Source organism: Eretmochelys imbricata, chromosome 8, assembly GCF_965152235.1.
Source record: "Eretmochelys imbricata isolate rEreImb1 chromosome 8, rEreImb1.hap1, whole genome shotgun sequence".
Lineage (NCBI taxonomy): Eukaryota > Metazoa > Chordata > Testudines > Cheloniidae > Eretmochelys > Eretmochelys imbricata.
The window spans coordinates 82904912-82925611 of NC_135579.1; the positions used below are offsets into that span (position 1 = coordinate 82904912).

General features: G+C 43.3%; 1 protein-coding gene across 2 annotated transcripts in view; it reads right to left on the reverse strand.

The window, feature by feature from the left end:
- LOC144268830 (interferon-induced protein 44-like) overlaps nt 1–17902 on the reverse strand; it is a 29911-nt gene extending 12009 nt beyond the window's left edge. The window contains exons 1-5 of one of the 2 annotated variants that reach the window (XM_077824084.1): nt 17866–17902; nt 6983–7488; nt 6849–6900; nt 797–992; nt 404–556 (exon numbers count right to left, since the gene is read on the reverse strand). In XM_077824084.1, coding sequence (XP_077680210.1) covers nt 404–556; nt 797–992; nt 6849–6900; nt 6983–7478 — 897 coding nt within the window. In that variant the 5' untranslated portion in view covers nt 7479–7488; nt 17866–17902. Of the gene's footprint in view, nt 1–403; nt 557–796; nt 993–6848; nt 6901–6982; nt 7489–16445; nt 16455–17865 lie in introns of those variants that run through there. The other variant, XM_077824085.1, reaches the window with a different exon arrangement.
- Between the last annotated feature and the right edge of the window lie 2798 nt (nt 17903–20700).

The following is a 20700-nucleotide window of genomic DNA, read 5'->3' on the forward strand; positions in this document are numbered from 1 at the left end:
TTTTTGTCTAAAATATTTCAACAAGCTCCAATCTTTATATACCTGGAGCCTGATTCTCCCTTGGCTTGTACCTGAACAAAGTAGGTGCCAAACGCTACCCAGGCAGAAGGGTGGACAGCGATTTAAATCAACTTCACATGACTGTAAAATACTACACAAAGTTCTGGACAGTGGAGAATCGGGCCTAAACACAAACTTCCCATAGTTTATTCCTTTTCAAATACACTTTACCTATGATCACCATTCATAAGCTTTTACTATACAGTACCACATATGCAAGAATGTACTGAGCACTGAGTAGATATTTTGTTCCACAGTAATTAAATTTAAGATATAATATTTGTACATCTAAAAAAACATTAAAGAATATCACTTGAACTGCATAGAATTGTAGAAATCCTACCTGGTACCTATCAGGAACATGGCCTTTTATTATGCTGGACACTTCATCAATTTCCAGACCTGCTCCTGATTTTTCTTCTATTCCCATTGTGTCACAGAAGATAATAGGCAGAGGTTTGCCATCTCTTCCATCTTTAACTGGGTAAGTCCTGTACTATTGGGGCAAAAAAAAGTAACATATCGAAATACATACCTAAAAAATCATATTTAGTGCCAGATTCTCTCTTATCCATATTGAGTAATACCTTTCTTCTCACAAGTACATGCATGGAATTCAGTGGGGGTAATCATGGACTATCTTTGGGTTTTCCAATTAGTGGGGAAAAAATGTTGATTTTTAACTAAGAGACTGTGCTTTAGTTTGGGTGTTTATTAATTAGAAGCAAATATTTACCTGTGTTGTCACGCTAGTATTATCAGATCCTGCTATGGCTTGGCTTGTCACATAACCTCGGAAAACAGAATTCACAGAGTTGAAAAAACTGGACTTCCCAGCTCCAATTGGACCAAGAACCAAAATCCGAATCCGTGGCACTGAATTTAAATAAGGTTTGTAAGATCTGATTTCCTCCATTATTTTCCCTCTTTCCCTGTTAAGACAAAAAGATTTGCATAGTGTTAAACACCCATGAGATCACGCACATGTTTTGCACTGCATATAGGCACAGTGAATTCAGGACACTGCAAATATTCCTATCCCACTCCCATATACTCCATCTTTAACGATCATCAAACACACAGTCTACTCAGGACTGTTGCACCAGCCAGAGTGACCACAGCTGATGGCGTCACACCAGGCATCATGTTGTTAAGTTCCTAGATCTGGCTCAATCCTGCAAATCCACAAATCTCAGGGGTGGCCCCACAGCCGCACCAGGTACAGTCAAAACATGCACCCCACCCCCACCCCCTAGGTGTCAATAGAGAGTTTGAGAGCATCCTGGGAACATGGCCAAAGAGCAGACAGTGGTGCTTTTGAATGTAACGAGCAACTGAAGAACAGCCAGATCTCTCTGAGATAATGACCTTCACACAAAGTCAAACCACTTTGACATGGTTTGGACATGGAATGGATCTTTAACTATGATATCCTCTAATTTTGAGTGCCCAATTTAAAATACCCTATGGCCTGATTTTCAGAAAGTGCTGAGTACCTATAGTTCCTCCTGAAGCCAGTGGGAGATTCAGGTGCTCAGCACCTATACAAATCTGGCCTACAATGTCTCAACCTGGGTACCCCAAATCAGTGGTCAACTCTGAAACTTTTGAAAATGTATTCAATCAATGCTGCCTAAAAGAGTTGCTTTGACATGTCACAGGGGAATAAAATCTTTGTTGCAATGTGCTGACTCTGTCACCGGTAATGCAGCAAAGTTACATTCATTCATTCAAACAGGCTTAGAAGTAGACTAAAAGTTATTAAGAGGGTAGGACGAATCAGTTTTCACAACATATGTATATAGAGCATACAAGTTGTCATGCATTACACATGTATTCAGGTAACCAACTTCAGGTACCGTAAACCACCAAATGCAGCTTAGGTCTTGTAAGCTGTGCACTGTGAAAACATAGCAAATAAGCAAAATCAGGCAGAACTGACACATCTGAACCAATGTCTAGTATGTGTTCATTGGAGTGCGACTGTTGTCCAGGAGTGCGGCTGTCAACATAGCAAAGGAGTTTCTGAATAGGATGAGGTGAACAGTAATTCTCTACACTCATGGTGATAACATCAGGCACAGTGACTTCATGTTCCTGATTTTTGAAGTGAGGACAGTGGCATGCTTTATACAAATGTCTTTTTCCACTGTTGACACATGGCATCTTTGACAAAAGATCCTCTACAGCTAACTTTGTACACCATACATGCTTAGCGGAAGCAAAATATTTTTTCATGGAAGATGCTTTAACTACCCAGATACCTGTTGAAAAAGTAAGACAGCAAAGCACAAAATGTCTAATAAGTTCTCTGAATGTGTTGGAGACTGTGTGTTGTTTCAGATGGTGAAGGAAGTAAGCAGGAAGCAACCATTTAGATTTGATTCAGAATAACAGGGAGTAATTGGTTGCAAATCTGAAGGTAGAAGGCAATTTGGGTGAAAGTGATCATGAAATGACAGATTTCATGATTCTAAGGAAAGGAAGGAGTGAGAACAGCAGAATGAGAACAGTGGACCTCAAACTCAGAGAACTGGTAGGTAAGGTCCCATGGGAAGAAAATGTAAGGAAAAAGGATGTTCAGAAGCGGTGGCAGTTTTTCAGAGAGACAAAATAAATGCATAGCACAAAACTATCCAGATGTGAAGGAAAGACAGCAAGAATAGTAAGAGGCCAATATGACATGAAGAATCAAAAAAGAACTGTACAAAAAGTGGAAACGTGGCAAATTGCTAAGGATGAGAACAGAAGAATAGCATAAGCAGGTAGGGACAAAATCAGAAAGGCTAAGGTACCAAATGAGTTACACCTAAAATGGGTGGATTTTAAAAGAAGATTTTTAAATATGATTTAAATTATAATAAGTTTTCTTTTTATAAATAAACCTGTTAAAATAAAATCTGAATTTAAGACAAAAAATGTTAAGGCCAAAATGTATTATAATTTCTTGAAATATTTAAATTAAAGAATTAGTGTGCTGAATCCATGAGCCTCCATCAAAAACTTTGAGTTAAAGGCTGCTTTTCAAAATAAAGAAAGTATCAGGGGAAAAACATTTAACTTTTGAGGTCAAACTTTATAAATATGGCACAAGAGTAGCAATTAAGCAAAATATCATTCACTATTTTCTGACAAACTAAAAATGTACCATTAATAAGAATCTGAAAATATTAAGCTATATAGTTGTTTAATAGAAGCATATAATTATAGTGTACCTTCCTAGGTAGCAAAAAAAGAACCAAATTCAGTGTAAAGGTTCTATTTAGTTGTAAATCAACATGTTTTATTGGTTATATCAGCCAATGAGAATGCACCTTTCTTCAGAAAATAATGACTTTCCACTTGGTGATTTAGCTCAATCCACCTGCATAAAAGGCAATAAGAAGAGGCTCTATAAATATATTAGGGAGCAAGAGAAAGACAAGGGAACATGTAGATACACTACTTGGTAGGTGGGGAAGGAGAGCTAATAACAGTTGACGTCAAGATGTGTTTAATGCCTATTTTGCTTCAGTCTTCACTAAAAAGATAAATTGTGACCAGATACTTAACACAATTAATATGAACAAGGGGAAAGGGAAAGAAAAGGTTAAAGAGTAAGTTAGATGTATTCAAATTTTCGAAGACTGATGAAATTCACCCTAGGGTACGTAAGGAACTAGGTGAAGCAATCTCAGAACCGTTAGCAATTATCTTTCAGAACTCATGGAGGGTAGGTGATGTCCCAGAGGGCTGGAAAAGAGCAAACATACTGTTTATCTTTAAAAAGAAGAACAAAGAGGACCTGGGGAGTTACAGTCAGCCTAATTTCAATACTTGGAAAGATACTGGAACAAATTATTGTACATCAATTTGTAAACATCATTCTAGAGGATAAGAGGGCGATAAAGAATAGCCAACATGAATTTATGAAGAACAAATCATGCCGCCTAACATAATCTCCTTCTTTGACAGGGTTACTGGCATAGTGGATCAGAGGAAAATCTGTAGACATGATATATCTTGATTTTAGTAAGGCTTTTGACACTACATGACATTCTCATAAGCAAATTACAGAAATGTGGTCTAGATGAAATTATATAAGGTGGGTGCAACACTGGTTAAAAGAGTGTGATGAAGTGGGAATTTTTCGTAATATTTTGGATAAATATTGTGTGTGCCTCAGTTTCCCCTATGTACTGTATGATTAACTAGCTGGTGGGAAAACGTGGTTTAGTTTTTGTAGCGATACAGGTATGACTTTCGCCTGGCTATCTGGGGCCTGGGCCCCATACCCATGCAAAGTCTCAGAAGACAATGGCCGCTCCGATTGCCCAGGTATTTGATGCCAGGCAACTAATGACATGGGACTGCCAAGCCCCTCTGCAGAAAGCCAGCCACTTTTGACCAGCTGGAGAAAAAAGAAAAAGGTGGCTAGCCAGGTGTTGAGAGGTTTGCCCAGGAAGAATAACGAAGGGAAGGAAGGATTGTATAAGTGTGGGCTGCTAGAAGCAAGACACACTCTTCTGGACTAGGACTCAAGGGGTGTCAGAGAGAGCTTGGGGCTCAGGACTGACCGAGATGGAATATTCTGTTACTCTCTATGTTAACCAAGGACTTTCTACGCTGTGTTCCAGATATCTAATAAACCTTTCTGATTTTTACAATGCTGTCTGAGATTCACTTCAGATTAAAACAACGAGGAGTCCTTGTGGCACCTTAGCGACTAACAAATTTATTTGGGCATAAGCTTTCGTGGACTAGAACCCACTTCATCAGATGCATGGAGTGAAAAATACAGTAGCAGGTATATTTATACATAGTACATGAAAAGATGGGAGTTGCCTTACCAGGTGGGCGGTTGGTCTAACAAGACTAAATATACCTGCTACGGTATTTTCCACTCCATGCATCTGATGAAGTGGGTTCTAGCCCATGAAAGCTTATGCCCAAATAAATTTGTTAGTCTCTATGGTACCACAAGGACTCCTCGTTGTTTTTGCTGATACAGACTAACACGGCTACCACTCTGAAACCTGACTCCAGATTAAGGAAATTAGGGGTGCATTGCTCCCTTTGGGTGTGCAAGCCTTCCCCAGGTGTCCAATTCAAATGGACTCTCTGAGGGGAGCTCACGGAGTTAAGCAGGGGTGCTGAGGGCTCAGAGGTTCGGTCCCAGGAGGCAGAGAATCCATGGGGCTTACCCCACTGACAGAATGTAACCCAAAGAGGGATAACACAGTGAAGGGGTCTTCTCGGGGACTGTTCTAGAGCTGTGCGAGAGCACCAGAACTGTGGATTCTGTGACAAAGAATTATATTTAAAGAGCAGTTATCAAGGTTTGCCATCATACTGAGTGGACACATCCAGTGGGGTTCCACATGGATTGGTCCTGGGTCCGGAAGTATTCCATATTTTCATTTATGACTTGAATAATGAAGTGGAGAATACATTTATAAAATATGTGGATGACACCAAGATGGGAGGGATTACAAGCACTTTGGAGGACAAGGTTAGAATTCAAATTAGCTTGACAAATTGGAGAACTGGTCTGAAATTAACAAAATGCAACTCAATAAAGACAAGGGCATAGTACTAAAATTAGGAAGGAAAATTCAAATGTGCAGCTACAATGGAAGTGGGGAGTAACTGGCTAGGCTGTAGTAGTGCTGAAAAGGATCTGCAAGTTATTGTGGCTCACAAATTGAATACGAGTCAACAATGTGATGTAGTTGCGAAAACAGCTAATATCATTCTAGAGGCTGGTAACAGGAGTAACAAATGTAAGGCACAGAAGGGAAATGTCCCGATCTGCCCAGCACTGATAAGACTCCAGCTGGAGTACTGTGTCCAATTCTGGGCACCACAATTTAAGAAAGATGTGGACAAATTGGAAAGAGTCCAGAGGAGAGCCACAAAAATGATGAAAAGTTTAGAAAACCTGATCTATAAGAAAAAGCTAAAAATACTGGACATATTTAGACTTCAGAAAACAAGACTGAGGGAGGACTTTAAGATAAGAGTCTTCAAATACGTAAAGGGCTGTTATTAGGAGGAGGGTGATCAATTGTTCTCCATGTCCACTGAACGCAGGACAATAAGTAATGGGCTTAATCTGCAGCAAGGGAGATTTAGGTTAGGATATTCGGAAAACCTTTCTAAGTATAAGGACAGTTAAACTCTGGAATAGGCTTCCCAGGGAGGTTATACAATCCCCATCACTGGACGTTTTTAAGCACAGGGTAGATAAACACCTGTCAGGGATGATCTAGGTATATTTAGTCCTGCCTCAGTGCAGGGAGCTAGACTAGGTGACTTCTTGAGATCCCCTCCAGCCCCATATTACTATAATTCTATGCGGAGATGCACAGTGTTTTCTAAAAGTATCAAATACACAGTTTGCCACACTGTACCTATGCCTCTCTGGGAATTGCCCAGATAAGTAACTAGCTGCTTAATCATGGTCTGTAATCCTCCGGAATGTCACTTTAAGTCTCTGCTATAGCAGACTCAGTGTGGCTAAAATAAACATAGCTTTTCATGAAGTTTATTTTGGTTCAGACATTAATTACTCATTTATATTTGATCTGTTCTGAAATCATCATTTTGTACTTATCCCCAGATTGTGAGGTGCTCAGATACTATGGTCATAGGTGCCATATTAGTACCTAAGAAACACAGATAAGCAACTCAGCAACACATGTCTGTCTACTCTAGCACCATCTAGTTAATTCCTAAAGTAACTCACATCACCACAGTATTTGGTGGCCACAGATCATGATAGTGATATATTACAACAGTTAACTTACTCAGTTGTCCAGGTAATTTTTCTCCATGGAGATTCCAGGAAACTGCTAATATCTAGGGGAAAGGAACATATAACATTAACAGTACGAAGCTATAATTTCCTCAGTAAACATTTTCTCTTTTGGTATCAACTTACCTTCAACTCGATACACCTCACATTCCATAAGGCCTAGATCATTTCCATGCAGGTCAGCAACATTGAATGTGTAGTTGTTGTTAGAACTTGTTGCTGCTGCTGCTGTATTTTGGTTCAACAAATGTAGTGCTCCACCGCCAAAATTAGGGCCACTGACACTATAGTCATATATAGCACCTGATGCAGTTTTAACAGGAATTTTTAGTGGGCTGAGCACACCCTCTTTGCCTTTTAATCTAAAGAGAAAAGCCTTCTCATCATTTATGTACCCTCCAGATGAAACATAGCTCTGACGTGTAAAGCCTCCAAAAATATAACCACTTCCATTATATGCTATTGCTACAGTTGGCCCTTGTGCATCACACTTGGCATGAAATATAGAAGCATTGTAACCATGGACGCTTGCTTTATAGAGAAGAGAGAATTGTCTGCCCCCCAACAAATCTTGCAGTTGCTTTACTTCATCTTGTGTTAATCTAGATTTGACACCAGCCATTCTTCTTACTCTAAAAAGACAGAAAAGATGTTACAAATACAAGTATAACAATAAGAAAAATCTATCATTTTTAACTCATCTCACCAAAGATGGAAGATAGTAGTGAAGGTCTCTGTTCCCCATGGAATAAAGTGGCGTTTTAGTAAATCATTATTATCATCATCATTAGCAGCTTTATTCCATGAGGATCTTGACTTTCCAACTGGGGGCATGTGTGTTGTGCCTCACACTGCGTTAGGCACTATCCAAACACATAGTTAGAGACAGTCCCTAACCCAAAAAGCCTACCGTCAAAATAAACAAGACAGACAAATAGTGGGAGAAAGATATTTTTATCCCCATTAACAGATGGGGGAAATGAAGCAGAGAGGGTCAGCTAGTATAAATCAGCATAGCTTCATGGACTTCACAGCAAAATACCTTTTCTGCCTGAATGGAGACAAAATATTCTTAAAATGTAGAGCCCAATTTTGTTGCCTTTACTCAGGCAAAACTCCTATTGACTTCAATGCAAATCAGGCCCATTTTATCTAAATGGTGAAACCTTTCAAACTGTGACCTGATGCTCATCTTCCTTAGACTGGATAACTCCACAGACTTCACTGATTTATGGTGGTGTAAATGAGAGAAAATACATATTCACTGTCTCAAAAATATAATTCCCAGTTTATGAAGTGAATCTTTTTCAATTTCCAATAACAAAAGCCTGGCATACTGGGTAAGACTAATAGTCCATCTAACCCAGTATCCTGTCTTCTGATAGTAATCAGTGCCAGATACTTCAGAGGAAATGAATAGAACAGGGCAATTTTGACTGATCCATCCCCTATCGTCCAGTCCCAGCTTCTGACACTTGGAGCTTTAGGGACACCCAGAGCATAGGTTTGCATCCCTGATCATCTTCGATAATAATCATTGATGGACCTATCTCCATGAACTTACTTAATTCTTTTTTGAATCCAGTTATATTTTTGGCCTTCACAACATCTTCTGGCAACAAGTTCCACAGGTTGACGCTGCACTGTGTGAAGAAGTACTTTCTGTTTGTTTTAAAAATGCTGCCTATTAATTTCATTAGGTGACCCCCTAGTTCTTGTGTTATATGAAGGGGTAAAAACACTTTCCTAGTCACTTTTTCCATACCATTCATGATTTTATAGAACTCTCTCATACCCCCCCTTAGTCATCTCTTTTCTAAATCAAACAGTATGAAAGTTGTTCCACACCCCTAATCATTTTTGTTGTCCTTTTCTGCACCTTTTCCAATACTGTTATATCTTTTTAGAGATGGGGTGACCAGAACTGCACACAGTATTCAAAATGATTAAAGGTCTAGAAAACATGACCTCTGAGGGAAGACTGAAAAAATTGGGTTTGTTTAGTCTGGAAAAGAGAAGACTGAGAGGGGACATGATAACAGTTTTCAAGTACATAAAAAGGTTGTTACAAGGAGGAGGGAGAAAAATTGTTCTTCTTAACCTCTGAGGATAGGACAAGAAGCAATGGGTTTAAATTGCAGCAAGGGCGGTTTAGGTTGGACATTAGGAAAAAATTCCTAACTATCATAGTGGTTAAGCACTGGAATAAATTGCCTTGGGAGGTTTTGGAATCTCCATCATTGGGAATTTTTAAGATCAGGTTGGACAAACACCTGTCAGGGATGGTCTAGAGATAATACTTAGTCCTGCCTTGAGTGCAGGGGATTGACTAGATGACCTGTCAAGGTCCCTTCCAGTCCTATGATTCTATGTGGGTGTATCATATATTTTTATAATGGCACTATAATATTTTCTGTTTTATTTTCTATCCCTTTCCTAATGGTTCCTAACACGGTCAGCTTTTTTGACTGCTGCTACACATTGAGTGGATGTTTTCAGAGAACTATCCACAATGACTCCAATTTCTCTTTCTTGAGTGGTAACAGCTAATTTAGACCCCATCATTTTGTATGCATAGTTGGGATTATTTCCCCCCAATATGTATTACTTTGTACTTATCAACATTGAATTTCATCTGCTATTTTGTTGCCCAGTCACACAGTTTTCCCTTTGTAACATTTTGCCGTCAGCTTTGGACTTAACTATCTTGAGTAATTTTGTACCATCTGCAAATTTTGCCACCTCACTGTTTACCCCTTTTTCCAGATCATTTATGAATATGTTGAATACTAGTGGTCACAGTACAGACCCCTGGAGGATGCCACTCTCCATTCTGAAAACTGACCATTTATTCCTACCCTTTGTTTCCTATCTTTTAGCCAGTTACCAAGCCATGAGAGGACCTTCCCTCTTATCCCAGGACTTATTAGTTTGCTTAAGAGCCATTGGTGAGGGACCTTGTCAAAGGATTTCTGAAAGACCAAGTACACTATACCCACAGGATCACCCTTGTCCAAATGCTTGTTGACACCCTTAAGGAATTCTAATATAATGGCCTTTACAAAGCCATGTTGACTCTTCACCAATATATCATGTTTATCTATGTGTCTGATAATTCTGCTGTTTGTATAGTTTCAACCAATTTGCCTGGTAATGAAGTTAGGCTTACTGGCCTGTTATTGCCAGGATCACCTCTGGAGCCCTTTTTAAAAATCAACATTAGATTAGCTACTCTCCAGTCACCTGGTACAGCAGCTGATTTAAGCGACAGGTTATATGCCACAGTTAGTAGTTCTGCAATTTTATATATGAAACTCTTGGGTGAATATCATCTGATTGTGGTGACTTATTACTGTTCAAATTTACCAATTTGTTCCAAAGCATCCTCTGCTGCCACACCACCTCCTGAGATAGTTCCTCAGATTTGTCACCAAAAAAGAATATCTCAGGTGTGGGGATTTCCCCAACATACTCTATAAAGAATTAATTTAGCTTCTCCGCAATGGCCTTGTCTTCCTTGAGTGCTCCTTTAGCACCTCAATTTTCCAATGGCACTGTTTGGCAGGCTTCTGGTGTATTAAAAAAATCCTGCTGGTTTTTATGTCTACACTAGTTGTTCTTCAATTTCTTTCTTGGCCTGCTTTATTGTATTTCTACACTTGACCTGCCAAAGTTTATCCTCCTTTCTATTTTCCTCACTGGAATTTGACTTCCAATTTCTAAAGGATGCCTTTTTGCCTCTCACCACTCCTTTTACTCTGCTGTTTAGTCACAGTGGACCTTTGCTGCTTTTCTTTTCTTTTTTTTGTAATTTGGGGTGTACATTCCATTTGAGCCTCTATTATGCTGTTTTTAAATAGTCTCCAGGCAATCTGAAGGCAATTCACCCTTGTGGCTGTTTCTTTAAATTTCCATTTAACTAGCTTCATCATTTTTGTGGTTCCCCTTTTTGAAGTTAAAGGCTATTGTGGTGGGTGTCTTTGGCATCTTCCCCCTCCAATGATGTTAAGTTTAACACTATGGTCACTATAACTGGTTCAGCTACATTCACCTCTTGGACCAGATCCCGTGTCCCACTTAGGACTAAATCCAGAATTGCCTCTCCCCTTGTGGGTTCCAGGACAAGTTGCTCCATGAAGCAGTCATTTATGGTGCCTAGAAATTTTACCTCTGCAGCCCTTCCTGAGGCAACATACACCCAGTCAATAGGAGGATAGTTGAAAAAATCCCTTATCAATGTATTTTCTGCCTTTGTCGCCTTTCTCTGAATATTTCACACTCATTGTTACTATACTAGTCAGATGGCTGGTAGTATATTCATACTGCTACACTCTTCCATCCATCTTCAAGGATGGAATTACTGTCCATAGAGATTCTACGGTACAGTTTGATTCATTTAAGATTTTTACTTTGACACTACTCCACCAATGAGCTCCTCTGTCATTCCTATATATTTTGCATCCTGGCCAGTTAATGACCAGCTGAAAGCACAGAGCCAGTCCTGCAAATCCTAACCTGAAAGCTACTTGTATGAGCAAAGTGTGTAGGGTTTATTGTCTGCATAACCACACAAGATTAGTTTAATAATTCTGAAGCTAATGTAGCAAGTAGGAAGAATTAACGAATACATCAATGTTATCTGTGTTTTCACCTTGCCACGTTTCATTTCTTCTTTCACTGTACTGTTTCTGTGGACTGACACAGAGGCTAACACACCTCCAACAATTGTTCTTTTTTAAGTTCTCTTAATATTTTCCAGAGGGATGGGGGGGTTGTTGTTTTTTCCGTACTGACTGCTCCTCTGCCAGAAGAAATCTTTGTTGTGCAGCCAGACTGGGGGGGGGGGGGGGGGGGAGGGACGACATCAAGAATGACTTCTCTTGCAACGGTAAGCCAATTTCTCTGCTCTCTATTTAAATATATTGCCCTGAAGAGGATGATCCAGGGTTCAATTATTACCAGTAAAATCTTAGGAATATTTAGTTTAGAAAAGACTATTAGAGTTAGAATTACTTGAAAGTTCTTTATCTAGCCTGTAGGTGGAGCTAGAGTGTTATGGTTATCCGATGAAGTGAGCTGTAGCTCATGAAAGCTTATGCTCAAATAAATTTGTTAGTCTCTAAGCCCTGGTCTACACTAGAAATTTAGGTCGAATTTAGCAGCGTTAAATCGATGTAAACCTGCACCCATCCACACGATGAAGCCCTTTATTTCGACTTAAAGGGCTCTTAAAATCGATTTCCTTACTCCACCCCTGACAAGTGGATTAGCGCTTAAATCGGCCTTGCCAGCTCGAATTTGGGGTACTGTGGACACAATTTGACGCTATTGGCCTCCGGGAGCTATCCCAGAGTGCTCCATTGTGACCGCTCTGGACAGCACTCTCAACTCAGATGCACTGGCCAGGTAGACAGGAAAAGAACCGCAAACTTTTGAATCTCATTTCCTGTTTGGCCAGCGTGGCAAGCTGCTGGTGACCATGCAGAGCTCATCAGCAGAGGTGACCATGATGGAGTCCCAGAATCGCAAAAGAGCTCCAGCATGGACCGAACGGGAGGTACGGGATCTGATCGCTGTTTGGGGAGAGGAATCCGTGCTATCAGAACTCCGTTCCAGTTTTCAAAATGCCAAAACCTTTGTCAAAATCTCCCAGGGCATGAAGGACAGAGGCCATAACAGGGACCTGAAGCAGTGCCGCATGAAACTTAAGTAGCTGAGGCAAGCCTACCAGAAAATTAGAGAGGCGAACGGCCGCTCCGGGTCAGAGCCCCAAACATGCCGCTTCTATGATGAGCTGCATGCCATTTTAGAGGGTTCAGCCACCACTATCCCAGCCGTGTTGTTTGACTCCTTCAATGGAGATGGAGGCAACACGGAAGCAGGTTTTGGGGACGAAGATGATGATGATGAGGTTGTAGATAGCTCACAGCAAGCAAGCGGAGAAACCGGTTTTCCCGACAGCCAGGAACTGTTTCTCACCCTGGACCTGGAGCCAGTACCCCCTGAACCCACCCAAGGCTGCTTCCTGGACCCAGCAGGTGGAGAAGGGACCTCCGGTGAGTGTACCTTTTAAAATACTATACATGGTTTAAAAGCAAGCATGTGAAAGGATTACTTTGCCCTGGCATTCGCGGCTCTCCTGGATGTACTCCCAAAGCCTTTGCAAAAGGTTTCTGGGGAGGGCAGCCTTATTGCGTCCTTCATTGTAGGACACTTTACCACTCCAGGCCAGTAACACGTACTTGGGAATCATTGTACAACAAAGCATTGCAGTGTATGTTTGCTGGCGTTCAAACAACATCCGTTCTTTATCTCTCTGTGTTATCCTCAGGAGAGTGAGATATAATTCATGGTCACCTGGTTGAAATAGAGTGCTTTTCTTCAGGGGACACTCAGAGGAGCCCGTTCCTGCTGGGCTGTTTGCCTGTGGCTAAACAGAAATGTTCCCTGCTGTTAGCCACAGGGAGGGTTGAGGGGGTAGCCATGCGGTGGGGGGAGGCAAAATGCGACCTTGTAACGAAAGCACATGTGCTATGTATGTAATGTTAACAGCAAGGTTTACCCTGAAAGAGTGTAGCCACTGTTTTATAAAATGTGTCTTTTTAAATACCGCTGTCCCTTTTTTTTTCTCCACCAGCTGCATGTGTTTCAATGATCACAGGATCTTCTCCTTCCCAGAGGCTAGTGAAGATTAGAAAGAAAAAAAAATGCACTCGAGATGAAATGTTCTCCGAACTCATGCTGTCCTCCCGCACTGACAGAGCACAGACGAATGCGTGGAGGCAAATAATGTCAGAGTGCAGGAAAGCACAAAATGACCGGGAGGAGAGGTGGCGGGCTGAAGAGAGTAAGTGGCGGGCTGAAGACAGGGCTGAAGCTCAAATGTGACGGCAGCGTGATGAGAGGAGGCAGGATTCAATGCTGAGGCTGCTGGAGGACCAAACCAGTATGCTCCAGTGTATGGTTGAGCTGCAGCAAAGGCAGCTGCAGCACAGACTGCCACTACAGCCCCTGTGTAACCAACCGCCCTCCTCCCCAAGTTCCATAGCCTCCACACCCAGACGCCCAACAATGCATTGGGGGGGCCACCAGCCAACCAGCCACTCCGCCACAGAGGATTGCCCAAAAAAAAGAAGGCTGGCATTCAATAAATTTTAAAGTTGTAAACTTTTAAAGTGCTGTGTGGCATTTTCCTTCCCTCCTCCACCACCCCACCTGGGCTACCTTGGTAGTCATCTCCCTATTTGTGTGATGAATGAATAAAGAATGCATGAATGTGAAGCAACAATGACTTTATTGCCTCTGCAAGCGGTGATCGAAGGGAGGAGGGGAGGGTGGTTAGCTTACAGGGAAGTAGAGTGAACCAAGGGGCGGGGGGTTTCATCAAGGAGAAACAAACAGAACTTTCACACCGTAGCCTGGCCAGTCATGAAACTGGTTTTTAAAGCTTCTCTGATGCGTACCGCGCCCTCCTGTGCTCTTCTAACCGCCCTGGTGTCTGGCTGCGCGTAACCAGCAGCCAGGCGATTTGCCTCAGACTCCCACACCGCCATAAACGTCTCCCCCTGACTCTCACAGATATTGTGGAGCACACAGCAAGCAGTAATAACAGTGGGAATATTGGTTTCGCTGAGGTCTAAGCGAGTCAGTAAACTGCGCCAGCGCGCCTTTAAACGTCCAAATGCACACTCTACCACCATTCTGCACTTGCTCAGCCTGTAGTTGAACAGCTCCTGACTACTGTCCAGGCTGCCTGTGTACGGCTTCATGAGCCATGGCATTAAGGGGTAGGCTGGGTCCCCAAGGATACATATAGGCATTTCAACATCCCCAACAGTTATTTTCTGGTCTGGGCATAAAGTCCCTTCCTGCAGCTTTTGAAACAGACCAGAGTTCCTGAAGATGCGAGCGTCATGGACCTTTCCTGGCCATCCCACGTTGATGTTGGTGAAACGTCCCTTGTGATCCACCAGAGCTTGCAGCACTATTGAAAAGTACCCCTTGCGGTTTATGTACTCGGCGGCTTGGTGCTCCGGTACCAAGATAGGGATATGGGTTCCGTCTATGGCCCCACCACAGTTAGGGAATCCCATTGCAGCAAAGCCATCCACTATGACCTGCACATTTCCCAGGGTCACTACCCTTGATATCAGCAGATCTTTGATTGTGTGGGCTACTTGCATCACAGCAGCCCGAACAGTAGATTTGCCCACTCCAAATTGATTCCCAACTGAATGGTAGCTGTCTGGCGTTGCAAGCTTCCACAGGGCTATCGCCACTCGCTCCTCAACTGTGAGGGCTGCTCTCATCTTGGTATTCATGCGCTTCAGGGCAGGGGAAAGCAAGTCACAAAGTTCCATGAAAGTGCCCTTACGCATGCGAAAGTTTCGCGGCCACTGCGAATCGTCCCAGACCTGCAACACTATGCGGTCCCACCAGTCTGTGCTTGTTTCCCGAGCCCAGAATCAGCGTTCCACAGCATGAACCTGCCCCATTAGCACCATGATGCATGCATTGGCAGGCCCATGCTTTCAGAGAAATCTGTGTCCATGTCCTGATCACTCACGTGACCGCGCTGACGTCGCCTCCTCGCCCGGTATCGCTTTGCCAGGTTCTGGTGCTGCATATACTGCTGGATAATGCGTGTGATGTTTAACGTGCTCCTAATTGCCAAAGTGAGCTGAGCGGCCTCCATGCTTGCCTTGGTATGGCGTCCACACAGAAAAAAGGCGCGGAACGATTGTCTGCCATTGCTCTGACACAGGGAGGGACGACTGACGACATGGCTTACAGAGTTGGCTTCAGGGAGCTAAAATCAACAAAGGGGGTGGCTTTACATCAAGGAGTATTTCAGGCAGGACTTCACGGAGGGCTCCAATAAGAAATGGTGCACCTAAGTTATTGTTCTTATTGGAACAAGGAGGTTAGTCTGGCCTCTGATTGATACATGGCTAGATTTACCTCGCTGCACCTTCCCTGTGAGTGACTGCAGTGTGACCTAGAGGAATGAGTCCCCTAGATGGGGGAGGAGGCAAATGAGTACAAAACAAATCTGGTCTATTTCTTGTTTTGATCCACTCCATCTATCTTTTACATCTTTGGCTGGCAGCAGATGGTACAGTACGACTGCTAGCCATCCTCATCTCTTGCCTGCCCGGCAGAAGATGGTACAGTACGACTGCTAGCAATCCGTATCGCCTGCCTGCTCACCATAAGACGGTTCAATAGGACTGACTGCAGGACTAAAGAGAATGACCTGGTCAAGTCACTCCAAATTTAGTCCCTGCGCCCATGTCTGCCCAGGCGCTCCCAGCCGACGTGGCCAGGAGCACCTCGGACACGACGATGACAGCTACCAGTCGTATTGCACCGTCTGCTGCCAGAAGACAATGGGTTGCTGCTACTGTGTATCAATGCCGTACCGCGTCTGCCAGCACCCAGGAGACATACGGTGACGGTTACCTGAGCGGGCTCCATGCTTGCCGTGGTATGGCGTCTGCACAGGTAACTCAGGAAAAAAGGCGCGAAATGATTGTCTGCCCTTGCTTTCACGGAGGGAGGGAGGGAACGGGGGCCTGACGATATGTACCTGCGACAATGTTTTAGCCCCATCAGGCATTGGGATCTCAACCCAGAATTCCAATGGGCAGCGGAGACTGCAAGAACTGTGGGATAGCTACCCACAGTGCAACGCTCCAGAAGTCGACTCTAGCCTCGGTACTGTGGAAGCACTCCGCCGAGTTAATGCACTTAGAGCATTTTCTGTGGGGACAGACACACACTCGAATATATAAAACCGATTTCTAAAAAAACGACTTCTATAAATTCGACCTTATTCCGTAGTGTAGACATACCCTAAGGTTTCAGAGTAACAGCTGTGTTAGTCTGTATTCACAAAAAGAAAAGGAGGACTTGTGGCACCTTAGAGACTAACCAATTTATTTGAGCATAAGCTTTCGTGAGCTATAGCTCACTTCGAAGTGAGCTATAGCTCACGAAAGCTTATGATCAAATAAATTGGTTAGTCTCTAAGGTGCCACAAGTCCTCCTTTTCTTTTTGTTAGTCTCTAAGGTGCCACAAGTCCTCCTTTTCTTTTTGCGAATACAGACTAACACGGCTGCTACTCTGAAACCTGTCATGGTTAACATTGTTGCCCCAAATGCCCAGTTTCGACCTAAGCTTCAAAGCTGATGTTACCCTGAATAAAACAAGAGTTACATTACTGTACCATGCATATAGGTATAACTTGAACCTGATCTTATATACTACCATATTCACACCTCTGCATCCACATTCAAGAGCAGATTTTTGCCCTTCTGTGGGTATTAGTTGAAGGAATAGTAGGGGGACTATTTTACTACCTGTCTTGTGGTTATATCACAAACTGACAGGATCTGGCACTCAGCAGCCAAAGCTGCTGTCCATCACTGCTGAATGCCAACTTCCCCTAGGTCTCTGTAGCAGAGGCTTTGCTAACATGTTCAGTGTGAAACAAGGAGATTTCTTTTAAACAGTGCTTTTAGCTCAGAGGTGATGTTATGGAACCAGGGAATCCAGAATAGGATGGATGTTATTTTCACCTCATTGGTAGCTGGCACAACTCTCTCATTCTGGCTCTTCAATCACGACACTTCCTCCTTGCTCAGCACAGTTAACGTACAAACGGCTTTGTGAAGCCTGGCCTGGGATATGCAGGACTCCACCGGCTAAAGTGATCAATATCTGGTTTAACTACCCTCTGGTCTGATCTGAAAGACATAACTTCGCGTTTTGATCGCAAGAATTGCTTTAACGAAGCTACAACGCAAGTGTAAAGGCTTGGGGAAGGGGAAGGGAAGCTTTAAGCTTCATCTTCCTGCTCCTGGCACCAGCTACAAGTTAGAGCCTAGCATCACAGAAAGTGAAATTTTCCGACCGCAGCCTCCCGGCACGTAAAAACCAACCCTCTCGATCCGTCTTAGCATTTTAAGCGTTCAGAGTGTAGATACTCCAAGATCTGGGCTCTTACCGTGCAAGCCCGCCTGTTGGGAAGCCTCAGTGCGGAGAAGAAACGAAACTGAAAGTCAACCCTTTGTTCTCTCCACCCTTGCCGCCAAGACCAAAGCAGCCAATGGTGTTGGATTTCTCCTGTCTCCCGGGCGGGGGCTGCCAGCCCCTTTCAAGTGACCAGCTCAGAGACTCTTCACTGAACCATAAAAGATGATGTGACCTCCAGCTTCCAGTGAGAACCAGTGCCCCTCATGGTGTGATAACAAGGAAAGGAAAGGGTTAGACTTCGAAATAAAGAGTTATTGCAAAGTATTGTTTAAAAGTGAAGGTTTTGTGGGTGAAATCCTGGCTCCATTGGAAGCTTTGCTATGAGTGCCCGGAGTTTACCCTGCAAGTGCTAAGTAGGGTACAAATCGGAATGGCAGCACGGCTCACCATAGGTGCTGGAAGTGGGGGTGCTGCTACCCCCTGGCCTGAAGTAGTTTCCATTATATGCAGGGTTTAGAGTTTGGTTCAATGGCTCTCAGCACGCCCTCAATAAAAATAGTTCCAGCTCACCTGGCACTGCCTTGGTGTCAATGGGCCAGGCAGTAGAGAATCAGACCCTAGCTCTCTATAAATGCAATGAAAGGCTTTGGTAGGAGGCAGGATTTTGTCTGAAAGCTTCATTGTTTAGGGGTGCTGCTTTCATGGTATGCATTTGATCTTTGCAGTTAAAAGCTAGACCCTTCTCTAACACGGGGGCAGTCAGAGGCAGCATATTTCTGCCCAGGGCAGCCTGGGAGTGCCCATTCCATTGACACCTCACACCCACGCTGAATGCCTACTGGAAATAGCATCATCTTTTTAATACTATTTTCTCAGGTGAAAGGAAAGATCAGGAAGGCTTGGGTGGGGCCAGGCTCTCCAGAAGCCAAGCACAGGACAGCCAGACCCTGCTGACAAGGACTGTATGAGACAGGGGCCTGCCAGGCAGGGGAGAGTCTGGCACCCATTTCCCCTGTCCATTTCCCACAATGCCAATGCACATCAGGGGCAGGGTTTCCCTGACTCTCCCTGTCCCACTCTCCCTTGCTCCTCCCACTCGCTCTCTCTCTCCTACACAGAGAGTGGAGAAGAGGGTGGGAAAGGAGCAGAAAGAGAGAGGAATGACTGGAGAGGAGCAGATTCTGAGGATGGGGTATGGAATGCAAGGGGGCAAGAGAGGCAGTGAAGGAGGAAATGGGAGGGTGGAGGCTGTTCAGCTGAGCCAGCTAACTTCCTGGACACAGGAAGAGAGAGAGAAGACTGGTTGTGAGGGAGGAGGGGGAGAATCGGTTCAGGCAATTTTTACTTACCCAAGGTTCCTTCCCCTGGGTCAGGCTTGCCCAGGCTCGACTGTTGGGACTGACTGGACTGCAGAGGAGTCTTGAAGAGGTCCTGCTTCATGGCATAGCTGGACTTCTCACATGGTCCTCCTCCTCCTCTACCTCCTCCTTGCCCTCGCTGTTCATGCCAGGGGCCTGAGACTCAGGCTCCTTGGAGGTATCCATAGTGGTGTGCAGGGTAGCAGGGGGTTCTCCCCCAAGTACGGCATGCAGCTCTTTGTAAAAGCAGCATTCTGAAGTTCAGCACCAGATTGATTGCGGCGTTCTTGGCTTTCTGTTATTCCTGCTGCAGATCCTCCATCGTTGTGCCACAATGCTGCTGATCCCTGTCATATCCCTTCCCCTGCAGCCCCTGTGCAATAGATGTCCATGTTTCTACAGATGGTCCGTAGCTATGCTTGCACAGCATCTCCCCACAGGCGGAGGAGATCCAATATCTCCTGTATACTACATGCCGGAGTGTGTCAGGAGCATGTAACTGGCATGGTCAGCTGGCAGTTGCACACAACAATGGAGGCCTGCTAGGTGTGCTCATCCACATAGGCAATCAGGAAAAGTCTTTTCAAAAATTCACATAGTTTTAAATGGAGAAGGAGGGGAGCGTCTGGTCGTGACCCCTGGGCAGTGGATTTAACAATTGTGACCAGATCAATCAGTGTCAGACATTTTTACCATATTTGCTATAAATGGTTGTGTGGTCTTCTCTGCACTTGTATTCAGGAACTTTAATGCTAAGATCAGTGACAGCAAGAGCACAAGACAATTTAAGAAATAAACATCTTCTGCGTTCCTTATATAACATCAACAACAGGATCAGTTGGTTAGGTAAGAAGCTGTTGGTGGTACAGGACTGGTTTGTAGTTGCAATAATAAATTATCCTCTTACTTTAATACCAGCCTGTACCCACAGATCTTTATACTAATGCAAACAAGTTACAATTAAACTACTGTCAAACATTAAGAATGGAGTAATAACAGTGAACATTTATTAATGTTTCAGAATTTATTCTATCAAAACAAACAGTAAAAATCAAAAAAGCTAATGGTAATGTGGAAATTGGTTTTAAACCAAAATGCTTACTTGACTTTTGTTTATCTTTACTTAGCCATGATTTTTTCCATGATGCATCACAATAGTTCTTAGTTAGTGTTCACAACAAAGTCAGGATTGTCCCCATTGGTCTGGTAAGAAATTTTTAAATATAAGTAAGAAAAGTGTAAGTTGGGGTCGATAAAGTCAAGAAAGACAATGAAAATGGTTAAAGCAGCAGTGGGAATTTCAATGAGTCCAACTCTGCAAATAAATCCCAATGCACAGACCCTTACTTCTACATAGAATCTCATTGAAATCATATGAGATCCCCATAAAGAACAGAGATCTCGTGGTAGGACAAGGCTGAATGAGAGATGCAGAAACAAAGATGCATGATCTGGAAAAGAATGGAACTATCAAGGACTTGAACAAGGTATCCAGAATGGAATGGTGC